The 20,703-nt window shown below is 45.6% G+C and overlaps 1 protein-coding gene across 1 annotated transcript; it reads left to right on the forward strand.

Annotated features, from left to right (window-relative positions):
* The first annotated feature begins 412 nt into the window (after positions 1–412).
* ILDR1 (immunoglobulin like domain containing receptor 1) lies at positions 413–19,464 on the forward strand. The gene is made up of 8 exons (XM_052794950.1): positions 413–516; positions 3,530–3,700; positions 5,693–5,842; positions 6,580–6,699; positions 6,853–6,999; positions 11,382–11,513; positions 13,328–14,139; positions 15,201–19,464. The coding sequence occupies exons 1-8, from the start codon at positions 462–464 to the stop codon at positions 15,240–15,242; spliced, it is 1,629 nt and encodes a 542-aa protein (XP_052650910.1). The 5' UTR covers positions 413–461; the 3' UTR covers positions 15,243–19,464.
* The last annotated feature ends 1,239 nt before the right edge of the window (positions 19,465–20,703 follow it).

The raw sequence follows: 20,703 nt of genomic DNA on the forward strand, positions 1-20,703 counted from the left end.
TTTTGGCCACCGTTGCGGTCTTTTCAAAACTCAGCGGGAAAACGAGATTAATTCCCTAAACTTTCTGCCCACAAGACGAAGCAAGTGCTCCCGTCGGTTACGGCGTATTTCTCCAGACGGCAGAGCTCGGGCGAAACTTCGCACCTGTGGCCGTATCTTCACATACCCCTGTGTGCACACTTTATATATATATATTTATTATTTTTAAAAGCAGTTTCTGAAGCTGGCGGCTGGTTTCTGAAGTATTTTGCCTGGCTTTGCGGCGGAGGGTGCAGGTGCCGAGGGAGGAGGAGGGGGAGGCGTACCTGCCGCCGGGCGGGCGCTGAGGGGCCGCGGAGGGAGGGGACTGCGGCCGGCGGCAGCGCCCGGCCCTGGGACAGGTGCCACGGGAAGGGGAGGGCCTGTGGGCGCGGCGGGGTGGCCCGGCCCGACGTCCCCGGGCGGGTGGAGGAGGCCGCGCCATGGCCCCGCGCGGGCGCTGCCGGTGGGCGCTGCTGCTGGCCTGGCTGCCGGCCGGTGAGTGGGGCCGCGCCGGCGAGGCGGCGGCGGCGGCGGGGTCCCGGTCCCCTCCCGGGGCCCCTCCCCGCCCCGGGACACCCCTGTGGCACAGGGGGCCGGGGCCCGGGAGGCGCCGTCGGGATTTGCCCGGGGTTAACGTGGTGCGGCGTGGGAGGGGAGCGACGGCGGCCCCGCGGCGAGGGAAAGGGGTGGCCTGGCCCGGGCGAGCGTTGTTTTCCCCCCTTGGCGTCCTTCCCCGCCGGGCGGAAGAGCGGGGCTCTCCCGAGGTCGGTGGGAAAGCCATGCGGAGAGGAGTTTCGTTACCCCAAAGGTGCGGCTAGCTGCTTTCCTAGGAGGAAGTGGCCGCCGGCTTCCTGGCAGCCTCCAGTATCGCTCGTGTGCGGCCGGCTCGGTTTGGACCGGAGCACGGGGTACAAACACGGAGGGGTTCCCCTTTGGCTTGTCACAGGCGCCCACCCCAGCCTTTGCTGCTCGCTCAGCAGCCCCAGCCTCTTTGGGGTTCTGGTGTAGCTGCAGAGCTTCCTTACCTGCTAGATACATGCTTGTATGGAGAATAGGAGCTCACCTCCGTGTCCACAGGCGGCCTTCAGCAAGCAGAGTCCTTTCTGCCAAGCTTTGCAGGTTGCCTGACAGCTTCTGATCTCCTGTAGGAAATACAATGATCATTTTCCTTCTTGGACGCCTGGGTCTTTGCTGATGATTTAACTTTAAATACCAAAGTTCAGTTTTTCACAGAGAACCAGTAAAAGAAGCAAAAAAATATGCAGGTGTGCTTGTTGATTGTCTTGCTTGACAGCCATCTTCCTGCATGATATTCTAGCTACAACTTGGCTTCACTGGCTCTGAAGGTTAGTGTCTTCAACGCAAAGCCATAGGCCTGAGGAAGCCGTAACTTACTAGGTTGGTAGTGTCCAGATTTGTTCTTTCCAGCCAGGGTAAGAAGGATAGCAGTGTGCAGCGGAGTAATGCAGTCCAAGTTTAGGAACCGGCCTTAATTTCACAACTTTTCAGTTTTCTTGGAGGAGGTTAGTATGAAATATCAGACATGCAGAGACATCCAACTGTCCTCTGGTGGGAATAGTAGGGTTTTAACCTCTTTAGAAAATAAGGAACTTATTTTTCAGCTCTGACTCGTTTGCAGAACAGAGGTAATGAGAAAGGATCCCTTTAATAAAGAGCTTTGGTTTCTGTAAGTGAAAAGCACATAGTGATTTTGAGTATTTTATTCTTGCCGGAGAGATGCTACTGTAGGAAACCATGGAAAATCTGTTCTGTTTCCATGATCCTTGACAGGTCAGAATTCATATGGGAATTAATTTGATTGACAATGAGATCAAGGTTTTGCCAATCTTGAGAGTTTGGATTTTGGGTTGGTTTCTCGTGATTTCTTGCAGTAAGATCCTGTGGGTCAGCTATTTCACAACGAAAGCTGAAACATGATGTGTTGAAGTACAATGCTCTTAAATAAGAGCAACTGTAACTACCTGTGACCAGTCTGGACCTTGCTGTGCTACAGCATTGCAAAAACTGGAGATCCTTGGTTTTGCTAGAGTTTTGCACAGCTGCTGGTATTTCTGTGTTTAAGTACACGTGCATATATCTTAGTTTTCAGAAAAGCCTTGGACTCAGAGTTTACCCTGGTCCTCTGTGTGTTTGTGTGGTATTTTTAAGGCAAATAAGTTTGCTCTGCCCGTGCTTTGAGTTGGCTGACCAGGAGTCCGTTTCAAACCAGAAACTGAGCAAGTACTGCATTGACGATATCCCACTGCAGAATTACTTGTTGAGGCAGCGTTGCACCTCTGCAGCATGTTTCCACTGGGTGGAAACTGGCTGAGCTCATGTTTGCCTGGAACGTACTGTGGAGGTGCAGCCTAAGAGGACACTGAAAGAATGATGCTTGCAGTTGTGGTCCAGATGTTACTACATAGTCCCTTGTTCCCTTGCGCTCTCTCATCCTGAAAACATGGAGTAGAGGGAAAGCCTTTGAATATGCAATAAAAATCAAGTGTTGGTTCATGGAGAACCTTTCAGTTGGTACCTTCCAAGCCTCCCCCTTTCCTTCCCTCCTTTCCTGCTGTCGTGCTCCCCAGTTAAGAAGCAACTAGCATTGCACTGCAACCCCTGCCCTGTTCTCCAGGCTGTATTCCAGACAGGGCATCCCACACTTGCTCCGCACTGTTTGCATTTCCTTATCGAAGGCAACTGGTGATAACTTCAGTATTGTTAATGACAAGCACAACTTACTGTATTATCAAAGTTTAAATAAGATAGAGATGTCTCTGGAGTGTGGCTAAAATAAAGCATAGCTTATGAGGAACTTTGTAAAACCTTCCTCAGTGGGTGCAGCTGCTTGGATAGAAAATGCTGTGGAGATTGTTATGGATGAGTTCTAAACATACATAACAATAGCTTCATTAAAAAGCAGAAAAACTGTAATTCAGGTATGTTGTTCTGAAGTGGCGATAAACAGATTAAGTTTAACTATGATGTTACAGCCCAAAAGCGGTATTGTCTTAATCCTGGTCACTATTAGATGCCATTCTGATGACTGTCTTAGCGAGACCTCGATAAAATTCATTTGGTGTTTATATGAACAGATGGCACTGCAGAATTTTTCTGGTTAGGATGACAAGCGTCCTGTGTGCTTCTGGGCCCAACGAATTATGTCCTTCAGCTGGGAGGGACAGTTTTCCCCATGCAGAAGGAGAACACAGAGTGATATGCTACATAATGACTACTAATAGTTGCTTTGGAGAAAATAATTCAGTCTGTAAGGCAGGCTAATGCAGCTGGCTCAAGCTGCCTTCTGTCAGGGAAAGATGGGACTCATACTCTAACCAGCGTTTCTAACTCTGGATGGCTTCACCAGTGGGGCTGGTGAGGTCCATAGGTGCAGGTCCTGGATGAGGCCAAGGGAGATGTACTTTGATTGTTGGTCTGGTACAGAGTGAAAGTTGTGATGTGTGGTCTGTTCCTGCGGGCTGACTGCCTTCTGTGTTCTCATTTGCAGGTTGCCTCTCCCTTCTGGTGACAGTGCAGGATGTTGAGCGTTATACCACCTTGTTTGCCACCGTCGTCCTCAAGTGTGACTATAGCACCTCAGCTCAGCTGCAGGACGTGGTGGTGACCTGGCGCTTCAAATCCTTCTGCAAGGACCCCATCTTTGACTACTACTCAGTCTGTAAGTGTCAGGCTTGTCCTCCAAGGAATCCCTCTTCAAATGGAAAGAAAGGGGAAGGTAGACTTACTGTGTAATACAGGCTTTTGATCTCTTCCTGCCCACAAACCAGAAATGCCAACCAAAGCAGCTCATTTGTCCTTTTTGTCATCAACTCAGAAGGCAGAGAGGCTCAGCCATGTTTGACACTTCTCAATCTTGGCAGCCCCATCTTATGCTTCAGCATGTTTGAAAGCAAGGGCCCTGCAACAAGTGGACTTTATGACTCCATGGGGGACCCCATGGTTGGAGCTAGATACCTGTGACCAGGTGTTACTGATTTTAGGAAGTAGAAGAAACATGCATTTTGGAAGGCAGAAAGACTTCTAAGTAATAACATTTAGCACTGGAGGCAGCACTTCATGTGCAGACATTCCGGTGTGTGCAGCCTTAATTCAGGAGTGTTTAAGATGGTTCTTAAAATGGTATGCAAACTGCGTCCTGGGGTGCATCAAACACAGTATAACCAGCTGGTCAAAAGAGGTTATGATCCCACTATATTTAGCATTGGTGCGGCCTCACCTTGTGTACTGTATGCAGTAGTAGAGAAGTGGAGCGGGAGGTGCTGATCTCTTCTCCCTGGTATCCAGTGATAGATGTGTGGGAATGGTTCAAAGCTGTGTCAGAGGACGTTCAGACTTGACATTAGGAAATATTTCTTTACAGAGAGGGTAGTCAAACACTGCAACAGGCTTCCTAGAGAGGTGGTCGATGCCCCAAGCCTGTCAGTGTTTAAGAGGCATTTGGACAATGCCCTTAATAACATGCTTTAACTTTTGGTCAGCCATGAAGTGGTCAGGCATTTGGACTAGATCACCATTGTAGGTCCCTTCCAGCTGAACTCAACTCCTATCTTCTCTCTCTCTCTCTTTTCTCTCTCCCCTCTCCCCCCCCTTCCCTCCCCTTCTCTTCTCTTCAAACCCTGCAGCATGTTTAAGCTGGCCAACCTGAGCTTAACTGCACACTTAAAACTGAGCTCAGAGTGGGAGAGTGGACTTGTTTGGTGTCTTGGTGCCCAAACTCTCCTTTATGCAGCCTGGATGGGTTGGGTAGGCATGTTACCAAGCGCTCTATAGCCTTGTCCACAAGCAGGTGAGTCCCTGGCTCTGCTGATCCCAGCATAATGTGAGTGCTTTGAGCCCAGGCTCAAGCTAATAGTCCCCAAAAGGGACAGAGAGCAGGAAGGTCACGGTGTTTGCTTAGCTGGGTCTGCTCTTCATGATCTATTGTAGATACAGCAACGGAGAAGCCTTTGACAAGCTTTGTGCTCTCCTCTCTTCGTTGCAAGCCCTTTACAGACAATGCTGACTGTATCAGTTGTCTCCTCAAATCTTAGCTCCCAAATACTTGGCAATTCAATGTTACTTTATATTTGAGTCTGTCATAAGAGCATTGCACAGAAATGGCCTCTAGTCCTCCATTAATTCTGTTAGGTGTCTCTACACATAATCCTTAGCTGGAATCAGATGATGGATTCTTTTCTGTCTTTATGAGCTCCACAGCATCTAATGGGTTACAGGAGGGAAAGGGAGACAATCCCTACAGCAGTTCATGTATGTCTGGAGGTTTTGTTTTGCCAATAAACACACTTTTGTTTTAGTCCCAGTACTCCTGGGAGTTTTGCAACTTTTTTTCCTTGCAGTTTATCTTCATACTGGGAGCTGCCTACCACCATTACCTTCTTTCTACTGTTGATCTTTCAGTTGTGAGTGAAGGAGGCATCTCCTCTGCAGCTCCTGCATTTGCAAAATCTCTGCCATTCCTGTGGCTCTACCTCTGTTTGCTTTTGAGTACTCCAAAGCCACTTGTCCTTGCCAGTTTGAAGCCATACTTTGTATTACTAAACTAAAGCAAATGCACACATGCATTCAAGAGTTTCTCTGCTGCTCACAAGGGGATAGAAATTGGTCCTTTGAAATAACTTTTGACATCTTATTTGGTGATGTGTGTTTGTAGCATACCAGGCTGGTTTAGCTCTTGGCCAGGACCCATCTGATGACTGCAATGACAGCCAGCGAAAGGTGCGCATTGTCATCCAGAAGTATGGGCAGAAGGAGCCTGTGCTGGGTATCGACTACCAACAACGAAAGATCACCATTCAGAACCGTAAGTGACTTGACCTCCCAGGCAGGCAGTGAACTCAGTAACTATCCAATATCTGGGCCTACTAAGTGAAGAGAAGCATAAACATGACTAATGTAATCTGTAGCTTCCATATTCTGTGAGGTGGCAGTGGAATAAGAGCTGTGAAGGGCCCTGTCCCCAGCTGGCCTGAGGGTGTTGGAGGCACCACAAGCTAAGGTTGAGCTGAGGATGCCTGAGCATTTTGCTGAAGAGCACAAAAGTAAGCTGAGGAGCCCAGAGGCTAGGAAACAGTTCTTTCTTCTAAGAAGTACTGCATAATTGTCCAGGTGTATTATATGCTCCCTGCTGTCCCTGGAGCAATAGCTGTTTGTCTTGCCAGAAGAGTTATTGGGATGGCTGGCCTAACAGGGACAATGATCTGTGTTCCAAAACCAGTAGGGTTGGCAGCAGCTGGTATCTGTTAACATCCATCACCCAGCAGCATGCTGGTTATTTCACTCCACACAGAACTAGTCCTGCTTCTAAGTAGCGTTACCTTCCAGCAACACAAAGAAAAAAGGGACTGGCAGTTAATGCTCTTTACAGGAGTTCTCAATGGACTCAAATGGGATTGTTTGAAGGTGATGGCTACACTTGGGAAGAGGGGAGATGCAGTACTGTATGTCACCTGCAGGCAGAAGGCCTTCTTAGAGTGGGGGCTGAAAGTAGTGTCTGTCAGTCCCAAATAGCCTGCTGACTTCTCTGTCCCTCTCCCACAGGGGCAGACCTTGTCATCAGTGAGGTCATGTGGTGGGACCACGGCGTGTACTACTGCACTGTGGAAGCACCAGGAGATACCTCAGGTGATGCAGACAAAGAAGTTAAGCTGATTGTTCTCCGTAAGTGCCTGTGGTTTGTTGCCTGGGTGGCAGGTATCTCCTCCTGTTCTCTTCCTCCCCACTCCAAGATGTCTCCAGCAGTGGAGAGGTGCTCAGTAACTTAATTATGCCCAGGTACATCTGGATCCTCTTTCTCTCTCATTTTTCCCATAGACTGGCTCACAGTACTCCTCATCGTTCTCGGTGGCCTCCTCCTCCTTCTTCTGATTGGAGTATGCTGGTGCCAGTGCTGCCCCCAGTATTGCTGCTGCCACATCCCATGTGTCTGCTGCCCAACCCGGTGCTGCTGTAATGAGGAAGGTGAGGTTCAAGCAAATGTGCGTCCATTCATGGCTTCTATCAAGACAAAAGCTGGACTGGGAGCTTGCTGAGCTCCACTTTCTCCCTCCAGTTCAGCATCCATATAGACTGAGACATTTCTTTGGCCAATGTGACCTCCGTGACCAGCTTATCTGAGTTTAGAGGAGGGGAGCTAGGATACATGGAGCCCATCTTGCTCCTCTGTGTCCTACTTTCAGAAGTTCCTCCTCACTCACATCTTGCTACCAACTTCTCTCATGTCATCCAGGTCATGATCAGCTCTCTTGTATGAGTAGCTCAGGACTTTTCTTCCCTGTCTTGTGGTTCATATGCCTGTGCGTGTGAGGAAGGCAAGCAAATGCCTTGGTACTACTCTCCAAACTGGCCTAACCTGCAAGTGTGTTGCTCTGAGAGGTAATTATGTAAAAATTGGAATTTTCTATCTTCATGTTATTTTCAGAGCTGCTCCTTCCACAAGAAAAAGGTTTTGTCTGTTTTTCTTTGGGGAAGGAAGTAAGGAGAAGGAAAGGAGAAAGATGGTCTCTCTTGGTGGTCAACGGTGCAAATGCATTCTGAGGCTTTGAGGGTCAAGAGAAACTTTGTTGTGTGTCATTTTTAGCAATAATAAAGATTCTGCAGCCAGACCCTGTTCTGTTAGTGAGGCCACCGTTTGAATTTTGACTGCTAAAGTCATATAACCTCTGTGTTCCTGTAACTGAAACTTAGTAGCAACACAAAGTGGACTGAGCCCCCCTACAGTTTACACAATCTGACAGGAACAAAATGCAACAAATACATTTATTTATCACTGAAACCACCAGATTTTTCCCTGGATGCTACAAGGAGAGGATTTATGAACAAGGAGCTGTGTTTCTGGTTTCCCTTTACTTGTGAAAGAGCTATTTGCTATACCTTGGGAGTTAGTAAGCTGTTTTAGAGTTGAGAGTTTTAGATTTAAGCGTAATTTGCTTAGCCCTTGCAAAGAGCAAACAGAGCATCCCTCTTATTGCTAAAAAACAAAACAAAACTCTTTCTGGGGGCTTTACAGGCTGTCAAGTAGAATGCGTGGTATTGAGGAGGCTATGGAAATTTGGCAGAAAAATTAGTTTCCATGAAGGGAGAGAGAGGTGATGGAGATGAAAGACTCACACCTCCAGACTTCCTAGTTCTCATCAAAACAGGGATTCAGAGTATGTGTGAGCTCCTTTTTGTTTTCTGTGTTGTAGAAGATGATAGCACACTCTAGACTGCTGCTGTTGTCTTTCCTGCCTCCTGTTGAGGATAGGTAGGAGGGATTCTTGTAGGGTTCCCAAAGCCTCTCCTTGTTCCAGCCACCTTGACTGGCTGCTGGATTCTCTGGCTGTAATTTCTATCCCAGCTGTCCGCCCTCTTTATTCACTTTGTAAGGGATCTTTCTGCCTGCTCCCCTCCTGTAGCACACCTTCTCTTCACTTCAGCCTGCCTCTGACCTACTTTTTTGCACTCCAAGAAATGAACTGGAGGCCTTAAAAACCACAAGAAGATAAAATACAGGGGGCCTCTTACAGAACAGTCCTGAGGAATAGCAGTTCTGTACAACTGAAGAGAAGGCAGAAATCCTCAGCTAAGTCTTACGAGTTACAGTGTAAGCCCAGTACGGGTGATTTCTTCCACATTATTGGCCACTAGAGGGTAGCCTAGATCTGCTGAACAGTCATAGATGCCATTGAGGCAAGGTAATTCTGGGTAGTTTAAGTCAGGTCGTTAACTAACATGATTTTGAACCTAGTAATAAAAGAAGTGCATTGTTTGAGTAATTCAGAATTGGTGTACAGAAATATTAAACATGCCCCAGGAGCAAGCCAATTACATTCCCCATGGAAAGCTCTGAGAAAAGCCCACCAGGGTAAATATACGTATGACCTCCTTCTGTTTCTATTAGTTCCTTTTCTACTGTGGACTTCTTCCACTAATGAATTGGTGCAAAATAGGATATACTTGCACCTGGGTCTGACTAGGTTGGAAATTTTTTTTTTTTTTTTTATAATTGGGTAATTGGCCCAGCAGCTGTAAAGTCTGTCAAAGGTGAAGAACAACCTTTCTCAGCAGGGAGTAAGTGGAGGGAACAACATGACATTCTGCCAAAGTTTTATAGCAGGTATGAGTTTTGGAATTACGGTGAATCTGACCTTCCTCAGATAAATATGTTCACCTTAAAAAGAGATCTGTAACTTTACTTCCATTCTGCAGGTGGGGAACCAGAGTATATATTGGGTTCAAACTGGAAGGCAAAGTATCTGGGGAAGGAAGAGAGGATGAAGGTAGTGAAGGAAGTCCCAAGGATAATTCTGTATTTGTTCAGCTGTAGGGAGAGATCAGAGAATTACAGGGACGGGATGACTTTGGTCCTAGTGACTGCCTTCATACCCTAAGGAGGGGAACCCTAAGTAGGTATGCCCACAGCTGCTGGGTCTTTTACTCCTCAGGCAAAGACCATGGTCAAAACCCAGGGACATGCACTCAGCAGGTTGTAGGACATTCTCAAGGTGATAACTGGAGGAACAGGAGAGGAAGAGATAAGGCCTTTCCCTTCTTTTTATCCTTTTTCTCTCTTCCTCTAAGTTTGAAACCTAGACTGGAGGAAAATCCCTTGGGGAAAAAAGAATAATGAAGCATGTTTGACATAAAATGCTTGAAAGCTGCTACCTCAGGCCGCACAGCGTTGAAGAAAAATCGGAGTATTAGGATTAAAAACCCTGAAGTTTCCAGCTTTGTAGTTCACTCTGGTTGGAGCCAGGCTGGGGAGGGGGAGGGAGTTTGGAGTGGAGAACGAAGTGGAGCCGCATGAACTGTGGGGAAAGGGAAGGATGTGTTGAGAGGCATGGTCAGTCCGATTTGCTGCAAGTGGTGCTCTGTGTAAATTCAGTGAAACAGCTAAAGGAGGACACGTTTAATAACTGGAGTGCTGCCTGAAATGGAGAGCTCAGTCCCAAAGAGCGTGCAGTCTAAATGGTGCCTGCTGCAGATGAACCCAGGGGACAGAATTAATTGAAGCTCAGCTGTAGCCTGGTTTCTTAAAGAAGCAAGGCTTATGCAGTCAACCTGTCTGTCTATCCCCTGTCTCTTTCCCTCCAATAGCTTTTAATTTCATCAGCCAACTTCAGCCAGATTTATCAGAGGGGTAAAAGTCTCAAAGGCAATTACGTTCCTATCTGTCTCCTGAGCTGTATAGCCAGTGTTGTTCTGTTCATGCCTGACCAGAGAAGAGACTGCAGTAAAAGCCTGACACTTCTGAAACTCCACAGAAGCCATATAAGAGAAATTTTGCAAAGGCCATGCTGCAGGAAAGCTTCACCCAGTAATGACAGACAAACCATGCAGAGTCAGGCTCTGTAAGGTCTGGGGCTTGCAGAATTTACTTGCTCATAAACTTAAGTTTTGATTGACTATGGTAGAAGGAGTAAGTTTCTGTAAGATGTTTTTAGGTATTTGCAAAAAAGCAGCAGCAATGAACAACAGTTTCGAAGACAGGGATGGTGAGGTTGTCTGCATAGAGGAGGTGAAATGGAAGCACTGAAAAAAGTGAAGTGGAATTGGAGCCTGACCCCACAAGTAGGGGTCTGGAATTAGCAGTGATGGAAAAACAGTGAGAGAGAGAAATTTCCACTGAGTTGCTCTTTTGGCACACTGGACATTGCTGTTGAGAACAGGAAATGTAGTTTATTCACCAGTTTGATCACTCTGTCCTAAGGGATTTAATCTGAGAGTCATGCTGAGTTAAATTACAGAGAGAGACAAGAGTGGTTGAAAGACTAGAAAGGGAGAAGCTGGACAGAGCATCTCTGAGTGCCCTATTTGTGGAACAGAGAGGAAATGATGGAGTATGGTGTGGAAAATATGATCTGAACAGACACTACATGAAGGTGGCAAAAAAAGGTCTTGTTTAGCTGTAAATCAAAGCCAAAAGGGGGAAAGGACCAATGATGAGCTGAAAGAGTTTTAAGAGAGAGAAAACAGTGTGGTATGTCTTGCTGTGTGAAACATTATTTCCCACCTTTCCGCAACTGTACTCATAATGACAGGGCAGGTAGAAGTCTTGCATTTGGTTGTGCCATGTACTTAATCATAGTGCCATTTGTTCCCAGTTGCTGGAGCTGTACCCTGAATGTCAGGCAGTAACCCTTTTCTTCTGTTTTAGGTATCTTTTTGAAGCTATACAACTTTGTATTGGAATTTCCTGTGCTCTGTTTTACCTTTGTCATATGGTGGAGAGAACTCTTCATTCTGTGAATTTCCTCTATCTGATCACATCCAAAGGCTACAGTCCATCAGGCAAAACAGTATGCGGTCTGCAAGCTGTTCTCTCCGGATAGCTGCTGTAAGCTTTCTTCTTCCTTTTACAGTACTGAAACGGCATCGGTTCATGAAGCAGGCTCAGGCACTTGCACCTTGGATGTCACCCAACATGTTCTACGGAGGTGGCGACAGGAACTCGCAACTTTCCTCTTACCAGCTGAACCCTCTACTGCAACAAGGTAAGACCATGGGCATCATTTCAGAGGGAAATCAGGATGAGAAACAGGTAACTTCTCAGGGAGGTTCAGCAGTGAGGCTTTAGCCTCTCTACTACAAAAGAGAGGAGGATGTTCCTAGCATGACTCTATGTCCTAGCGTGACAGCTCTGCTACATCTGCAGCGTGCTATAGACTTACCTGGGTGGATAAATACAGCCTATCCATCTTAAGTGCCTTGCTAAGCTCAGTGCTGGGTGAAGTAGTTTAATGCTAACTAAGGTATATCTGTGCTACACCCCAACAACTGCAGGGTAAATATACCCAGCTTATCTCGCTTCATGTGGTAGAGGAGAGTACTGTCTCTTTGTTCTGCTGTGCTGGTCACGGTCAACTCCTTATAGCCAAAACTGACATGACAAGTGAGGTGCAATTTGTTTGAGTTCTTATCAAATCTCTAGTCTTCAAATGATTAAGGGCAAACTGCCTTCTATGCAATAGATCTAGCCTGCATGCAGCAAAAAATGAAGGACTCTTTAATGAACCAGGAAGAATTTTCCAGTTGTTCTGCCCCAAAATCGCTTGTATTAGTGGTATTTATTTGTAACTTTAATGGAGGAGGGAAGATGGAGTCTCTGAAGACCTAGAGAAATAAGTAATAAAATAACTTATTACCAGTAATATTATTTAATTGCCCAAGGAAAATAGGGCAATACAGCATAATGACTTATCAAATAAATAGAACATATTTTTCATCTGAAAATATTTCAGATGAAATTCAGAAATTTTTCATCACTATACAGCAGTCACAGATTTACTCTGTGTCTGGTGAGTCTTACCTGTTGTTTGAAGAAATAGTTTGCAAACATCTTAAATGCTAGATTCAAGATGTTTGAGTATATACTTTTTTAGCCCGCTAGTTAATTGTACAGTTACCATTTTTCCTAGTCAAGGCATCACTTTTCCTTAGGAAGATCTGGTGACTGAGCCACCATGATTTAAGACAGAATACACTAAGTCTTCTCAAGGAAATCCATGTGCATGCTGGCAGAAAATGGGCAAGTCAGTTCCTCAGGCAGTTTCTTAGCCTATGTTTTCACAGTCCTTGAATCTCCTGTGCTTAAGTTTCCCTTAAATTTGTTTCAGGTCAGCTTTTTAGAGATGTTGCGTAGAAGGGACCTCTAAGGTCACCTAGTCCTACCTCTTGCTCAAAGCAGAACTGTCAGCAACCTCAGTCACATCAGCTGTGGCTTTGTCCAGCCGAGTCTTGGAAACCTGCAAGGATGGAGATTCCATTACTTCTTTGTATAATTGTTCCAGAGCTGAACCAGTCTCCTAGTGAAGAAACTTCTCCATTTGCTACTTATATCTATTCATACATGTGTGTCTGTATGTGTGCATACATATAAAAATTTCTTTTTCTTTTGCAGCATTGGTTCATATTTATTCCAGTTCAATGAGGTATAAGAGAAAACACTATGAACTTTCTCTGATTTTTTAAAAATAAAATTTGGTATCAATGCTGTAGGAAAAAAATGTTCCTATCTCTAAATACATAAACTGTATTTCCACGTGTGCTGGATGACTTTCATTTCTTACCTCTGTGGTGCCCAAAACACAGATCATGCTGCAACGTACTAGTTACTACTCTTTGCACCTTACCTTGCGTGGTCTGGATGTGCTGGCTGGGGTGCCTGAGGCTCGTGCAGCTCTTGCAGTGAGGAGGAGCAGGAGGAGAGAGGCTCAAAAGAGACTCAGCCAGGATTATTAGTGCAGAAGGGCCCTCTGTTTATTTTTTCCTCTTGACTTGCTGTGTTCTCCTGTGCTTTTATTCTTAGATGTGTCTCTGCAGAACAGTCTTCCACTGGTGCAGCCACAAGCTCAGCTTTCCCCTAACAAGGGTGTTTTGGACTATCTGGAGTCTGAAATCCAAAACATTAACGTGTCACAGCTCCGGCCACCTTCCCACCAGCAGCAGGCTGTGCAGCCCAGCTTGCTGTCCTCCCTGAGCTCTGAGATCATGCCACCTCCTCTCACTGATCATGTCTCTTCCATCCACTGGAGCAGCAACTCCTCACGGCCACAGAGAGCTGCCCATACCCCCAGACCCTGGGACTCTGCAGCAGAGGACAGGAGGGAAAACCGGAGGTGGCCCTTGCCTTCCAGTGGGGATTCTCATTCCAGCTACAATCGGGAGCCCTGGGACAGGCAGCAAGAGAACCATCCTCAGAGGCAGAGGACAGGCGGCTACAATGGCAGGCCCCAGCACTCCAGACGGGATGTGTCACCCCCACGCCAGGCTGAGAGGGGCAAGAGCAGCAGCAGCAGCTGCAGTTTCTATCCAGAGGAGGCCAAGGAGCGCTCCAGCCGCCACCATCGTGGCTGGAGACAGGAGCCCACAGGGAGGCGAGACTACCAGCACCACACCGGGAGGAGCAATAACTCAGGTCAGCGGCGGCACAGCTACTCTCCCCCTTCTCGCAGGGGGTCATGGAGCTCCTCAGAAGAGCAAGTCCGTCTCCCAGCGACAAATCGCAGGCTGCGGCACAGGTCTCGGGAATGGCCAGAAGATAAACCCCCCAGTTACCGCTCATTAGAAATCATCCCAGGTCAGGACAAGAAGCACAAAGGTAGTGCAGGGCCACGCTCGGTGAGTCAGCTGCCTTTTTACTTTCCCATCTAAGGGAAGAGGTGTGTTTTGGGGAGTGAGAGTGAATGTTTGTTACTTTCTGCAGCCTGTTGTCTATCAAAGGGATGGCAAGGAGCACTGGGTGCCCTATGCAGCTGGGTTACGAAGAGGCTGCCCAGTTCCCTGCCTGCAGGCATGCGTTGCATGGCTATAGTGTGTTCAGGGGCAAAGTGAGCAGTCAGATAAAGTAGGTCACCTATCACGTCCCACACCGGATGACATGTTATACCCTCTCACTCCCATCCCCACCTGGAGGCATTTGGGGCTCTAAGTATGTGTTGGTGTTAGAATAGTTGTTCTGGCACTGCCTGGGGAGAAAGCACTTCTAGAGTAGGCAGCAGTACTGAGTATCCCTCTGCAACCCTCTCTGATGTTGGCTTACTTCTGATTTCTTTTAACATGTGCATGATTCCTTTATTGTTGATCTCCAACATTTAATTTTTATAGTATCTTGGTGATATTTTTAAGATGGTTCATATGCGAAAGCATCCAGGTAAGATGCCTAAAGCTACATGAAATAAGCTTTAAGATCATGGGTGGCTATAGTGGTAAGAAATGTGTGATCCTCCAGGCCAGGTGGAAGAGAATGGCTCACTTGCTGGGACTCCTGAGAACTGAACATGCATTATATGGGCAGTGAACGGCTGTTGTTCACAGCTCATCTTGTCAGTGTACACTGGGACTAGATTTCAGGGAGCAACCTAAGTGTGAAAAGCTTCATATCCAATTGCTAGTCTCCAAGTTAAACAAGGTATTCCCCCTTAAAAAATGAAGTTTTTTAAAATAAAAAAATGTTAAGTGTCCCTTATCACATATATGCAGAATTTTACCACGTGGGAGTCTTCTCAAAGGGCTGTATTTTGCACATTACCATCTTCCCTTCTGAGTTTTGGAAGGAATTGCAGTTCTAGTCCCAGCTGGGATGTGTGTATGTATGAATGGTTTTGTTATGGCGCAGGTAGGAAGACATATGATTTCCATTCATCCTTCCTTGTTCCTGAATGTTTTGTTTTCTCTTGCAGGACAGAGGAAGTTCCCACAGTGGAAGAAGCATAGTCATTTAATGCCAGTACTGAAAAAACTAAGATTCCCACTGGACTCCTCTTAGCTTTTCTACTATGTAGGTTGGGATGGCTGCTTTTGATTGAACAGACAACCAGCAAAAAACCAGATGAAGCAGCTTCCCCTTAGACTTACAACTCTGAAGAATCTATGTCTAGTGCACATGAAAGCAATACATAACCCATTTTTATTCTTGCTGTGATCTGGAAACTTAGGTTTGCAATGGTCTGTGGTCCATTCAAAACATTCTATTGGAAACAGCAGATTTTTTCAGTAAATGGTATATTCCCAATCTTTAAAGAGAGATATCAGTTGTCTTTGTTAGGTCCCCTGGCACTGTGAGAAGCCCAGTCCACAGAATGCTCATCCTTTGCACACCAGTTACTGGAGAAGGGCTCCAATGATCACAGAGTTGTAAAGTCACAGGACAGTAGAATAATTTAGGTTGGAAGAGGCCTCTGGAGGTCCTCTGATCCGGTCCTCTGGGAGTTCGGTGAAGGGAGGCACAGCATCTCCTTTCTAAGGCACCTCTGTTGTGCTTCAGAATGTGTAATGTTTGCTGCTTCTGCCTGGCTGCTCAGCATAGTTGGGCAGTTGCTTCCCTTTGTCCCCAGTAAGCCTCTCTCCCAAAAAGAAGGATCACAGTGTTGGAAGGATGTTTGACTGCCTGAATAAGGGCTCACTAGCACATCTGCAAATTGCCAGCTTATCTTCCCTATACTGACTGAAACAACCTGCCCTACTTTACGCTTAGACCTTAGTGCCTTACAAGATACTTGTTCTAGCCTTTAACTCAGACTTGAATTTATCTGTAAACTTAAAGGGCTAAATTTACCAAGGTTTGGCTGTCCCTACAGGGACTGAGCAAGGTATGACTACTGTCCCTCACACTATGGACCAGAATTTCCTTCAACTCTAGGAAGCGTGGCTTTGGTGGACATATCTTTTCTAAGCTGTGTACTCTTTTCCATGCATTTTATATGCTCCATTTGCTCTCTGTGCCATGTATCATATACATGGGATGGGATAAAGGGCTCTGAAGAAGTCTTACAGTCACCATTTTTACTATTGTTCTTGATCTTTACCGTGACACTTATACCAACTCTGCATATGTGGTGCATCTGATCTGTAGCTAGATTGCAGGGTTTTCTCATCTCTCACCTTGCAACTAGAACACAGAATTTCTCTATGCTCCGAGACCAGTTGTGAAGGAGAAGAACTTGGCATTTCTCCTTGATGTGATTCATCCACTGTTTTCATTTAAAATGTGCTGGAGAAAGAGAGGTTCTCTGGATGCTGGCTGCTTCAATGGAAAACTGGCTTGCCGAAGGCACTTCTTGGATTCAAGAGACTCAACTGTTGGCAAGGAGCTTTTGGAGCATCTTGTTAATTATTTTGTAACCCAGAGGTACTAGAGATTGGCCAGTATCAATGACTGTATTGCCTAGCTTATTTCCCAGCCAGTGCCACATGGACACTTGCTACTATTTGTTCTTTAATGTCCTAATTACTGATGTGCTTATGCTTTCTCTTGGAAGACTGGCTTGGAGAGGCTTTCACTTGCAAACCTCCTTTTTTTTCTTTTCTTTGGACAATGATGGGAAACATCACGCTTGGAGCAAATGCTCCTAGCTGGATATCCAATGCAGTTGCTGGTCAAGCAAAGGCTACTACAGAGAGTGCTCGTTTTCCTACAGTTTCTTGGCTGACAGTGCTTATTTCTAATTCCTGTGTATGGAGATAAAGCAGGAGGAACCACTAGCTTCTCTGGTTGACTTTGTTTCAGAAACGGAGGCCTACTTTTTGAAGACAGAGGGGCTGTTTGCCAGGATTTGATGGCTAGCACAAGAAAGAGCTAAAAGAGCAAAAAGACTAACTCCAAAGTTTGAATTCAAGAAAGGAACGCTGTGTTAAGCGTGGTCCTTGTCTACATTAGATGCAAACTGTGAATAATGTGAACTGACCCATGAGTTACATCTGAAATATAGGGAATTAAGTGTGTTCACAGAACTTGCAAAGCCAGTATCGCTCTTGAATCTGGTTCTCAGCCACTGGCTGTGAATCATTTTTATTCTTATTTAATGACATGAGGATTTTATGCACCCTCTCTTCTATGATGGGCTAGTATTTTTATTAGTTAAGAGGAGTTTATGATGACTGCAATGACAGAAAACAATGGGGCTCCTTCTTCCGAAACTAGCATCCTGTTTTGACTTTAGCATTGCCCTCTGGTGACTTTTAGCAGATACCCAGGGCCCTGCAGATTCTACCCTTGGAAGCTGAATTGGTGGCTTGGAATTTGACTCTCTCCTTATGCTTCCAATAGGTCCATATATCATGCAGGACAACTTCTTCCTGTCATCTCAACCCAGCCCAAATGTCCAGGTTTCAGGGAAGGGCTGCCCATTTCTCCAACAAGAGTAGAGGCTATGGAGACATCAGGTGAGATCCCAAGATGGTACGATGGGAAAGAGTTGACTTTCCTTTGCATTCAAGTGTGTATAAGCCAACATGTGTCCAGCAAGTTTTCCCAAGAGCAAGAACCCCCTCACACAGCAAGAAAACCCAGATGACTGTGTAACAGTAGCAGCTGTTGAAGCTTGCTGCTGTAGTATGAGCGCACTAACTGTACAGATTGTGCTTTTTTATCTAAATCCTATGAAGGAGCCCCCCATCTTTATTTCTTCCTCTAGTCCCCATAATTGAGCTAGGGTGACTAATTGTAGATTGTGTGAACACATTTGTGCTGTATGAAGTCTGAAGAGTTTTATCTTTATCATACTTGAGCTCCTGTTCAGTCACTTTGTTCATATTTATAGAAACATTAAACAAAACTCTTCAGGGACAATTGATTGTATCTCACTCTTAATTGTGTAACTTCTTAAATTGTGACAGAAGTAGATTAGGTTATCCAGCAGGGAAGCAGAAATGGCACCAGGTTTACTGGTCCACAGACCACTGCGGTTCATAAAACACTAGTTGGTGGGCCGTGAAATAATGCAAAGGAAATCTATATATGCATGCTTTACAACTGCAAGCAGACAGAAAAGTGGGAAGGAAATAGTCTCTGCTTTGAGTGCTTATTTCTATTTTTAATTGGCTATAAATGAAAGCCATTGTGACAACACTACACAATACTATGTGGACTCTTTTTTCCAGTAAGATTACAGGGTCTTTGACTTTTTAAAAGAGAGAGAGAATTGAGCAGCTCAAATACTGCACACTGAAAGAAATAACGGTAGGAAATAGCCTAGCCTTGTTCTTTCTATGTTGCAATTTATTCATGCTTAATTTTTCAGCCATTCCAAAGAGCTGATGTTCGTATGTCAGCCCATTTGTGATGAAAAAAGTTGAATATGTTTCACATATGGGAGTTACTGCCATTCTAGACTTCTGTTCTTCCTGCCACGCAGTTGAAGGAATATACCTTACCCCCAAGAATGAATTTTCTGTCTCAGATAAAGTGCCTTGACAGCCACTGGAGTTACCCTAATTTAAAATAATAATGTAATGAGTAAGTGACCACGCCACATGGGGCAGATAAGGATGTCCATGCTGCTCCTGTCAGCTGTTTTCCACCTCAGACCAGAGATTCATAAGAGATATAAAAAATAATGTAATTTTTCTTTGATTAAGAAAGGACTTGGAGTATCTGGGTTTCTTGCTTATTTGCAGAGTGCCCTGCTATGCCGGAATGCCGTTCCAGGAATGGAGGGCAAGGGCTGCTTCTTGTGCAATCATTGATCTGGTCTTGGCAAGTGCCTGTTTGGCAGCAGAAAGTGCTGAAATGCCCAGTTGCTATCTCTGGGATTGTATTCGTGATAGCACTAGCTAAAGTTAGCCTAACTTCAGGCAGGGGGAAGTTACCTTGTGTGATAACAACCACAATGCAAAGCTTTTCAGCAGTATGTATTACTACATAGGGTAGCTAAGTCCCCTCTGTGTTACTACCTCCAGCAGCACATCAGTTTAAAACACCCACTTAATAAGGTTAGAGCCTTCCATTTGTTGACCTGACATAGGAGAAAGATGACACTTGAGGTTACATTAAATTAACCCCCACAAGTAATGAGTGTTCGTTGCTATTTCAGCAAAGTTTAATGCCTATAACGTGCCTTGTGCTGGTCTTCTGAATATCATTCCAGCTGTAAAAGCAGATGGTAAATGTGCAGATTCTCTTCAATGACTGTCAAATGTTTAATTAAAATACAAGAGAACTTTCAACCAGTTGCTCTTGTGTGTTCTTCCTAGACCATAAATTGCTTTTTAGTGTTTGCACCAGAAGTGGAACTGAAAAGTCTCTGTTCTTCGTTCTGGAATTAACCTTGTTATACATTAGTAAGAATTTTCTGTTGTCAGTTTTTGGACAAAAATGCGAAATGGTGTGCTTGTATGGGGGATTTTTTTTGTTGTTCTTATTTTGGAAGACTTCTTTCTTTGTTTTTCTAAGAAGATAATTTGAATAAATACTCACCGAGAGAGTGGAAAAATGTCTGGGAAACCATTGGCAGCCGCCTTTAATGATGTGACCCACTAGCAATCGCTGGCTTGGCTGCAATGTCTGTCAAACCAGAACGCTTACTGCTTGGTTCTAAAGTACTTTGAGCTCCATGAGAAGAAAAGTCTTCCAGAAATTTTGCTTGGTTGATAAATGAAGATACTGGTTGAGCTTTTCCCACTTTCCACGTGTGACAGTCACCTAACAAATAAGTGGCTAACATAAGAATGGAGGTCTGTTGGGTCTCACACAGTAGGCTTAATTTATGCCTCATGTCCTCCCCATTCCCTTTAGCTAATGCCCTTTGTAACTCAGTGTTGCAGCCTTTCTGTCTCTTCCCCCTACTGCTCAGTGGTTGCATGTGCCAAATACAGATAGTTGGCCTGACTGAAGACCCAACGGGCACTTGGAACTTGAGCTATGGGAAAACATGCCCTACAGCAGCAATGCAGCCACTTTCTGACAGGGACCAGGTCCTCAGGGAGCCTGGGGAGAAGTTATCATAGAATGGTTTGGGTTGGAAGGGACCTTTAAAGATCATCTCATCTTCCCTGGGCAGGGACATGTTTCACTAGATCAGGTTGCTCAAAGCCCCATCCAACCTGGCCTTGAACACTTCCAATGATAGGGTGTCTGCAACTTCTCTGGGCAACCTGTTCCAGTGCCTCACCACCCTCACAGTGAAGAATTTCTTCCTTATATCTAATCTGAATCTACCCTCTTTCAGTTTAAAGCCATTACCCATTGTCCTACCGCTACCTGCCCTTGTAAAAAGTCCCTCTCCAGCTTTCTTGTAGGCCCCCTTTAGGTGCTGGAAGGCTGCTATAAGGTGTCCCCAGAGCCTTCTCTTCTCCAGGCTGAACAAGCCCAACTCTCTCAGCCTGTCTTCATAGGAGAGGTGCTCCAGCCCCCTGATCATCTTTGTGGCCCTCCTCTGGACTCACTCCAACAGGTCCATGTCCCTC

The sequence above is a fragment of the Harpia harpyja genome, chromosome 8 (genome assembly GCF_026419915.1).
Source record: "Harpia harpyja isolate bHarHar1 chromosome 8, bHarHar1 primary haplotype, whole genome shotgun sequence".
In the NCBI taxonomy this organism is placed as follows: Eukaryota; Metazoa; Chordata; class Aves; order Accipitriformes; family Accipitridae; genus Harpia; species Harpia harpyja.

What these genes read in the sequence shown, in the direction of transcription:
- ILDR1 (XM_052794950.1), top strand. Translation starts at nt 462, where the DNA reads ATGGCCCCGCGCGGGCGCTGCCGGTGGGCGCTGCTGCTGGCCTGGCTG. An exon ending in GTGCTGCTGTAATGAGGAAG is followed by an intron (nt 7,000 to 11,381) that starts GTGAGGTTCAAG and finishes TTCCTTTTACAG; the next exon opens with TACTGAAACGGCATCGGTTC. An exon ending in GTAGTGCAGGGCCACGCTCG is followed by an intron (nt 14,140 to 15,200) that starts GTGAGTCAGCTG and finishes TTTCTCTTGCAG; the next exon opens with GACAGAGGAAGTTCCCACAG.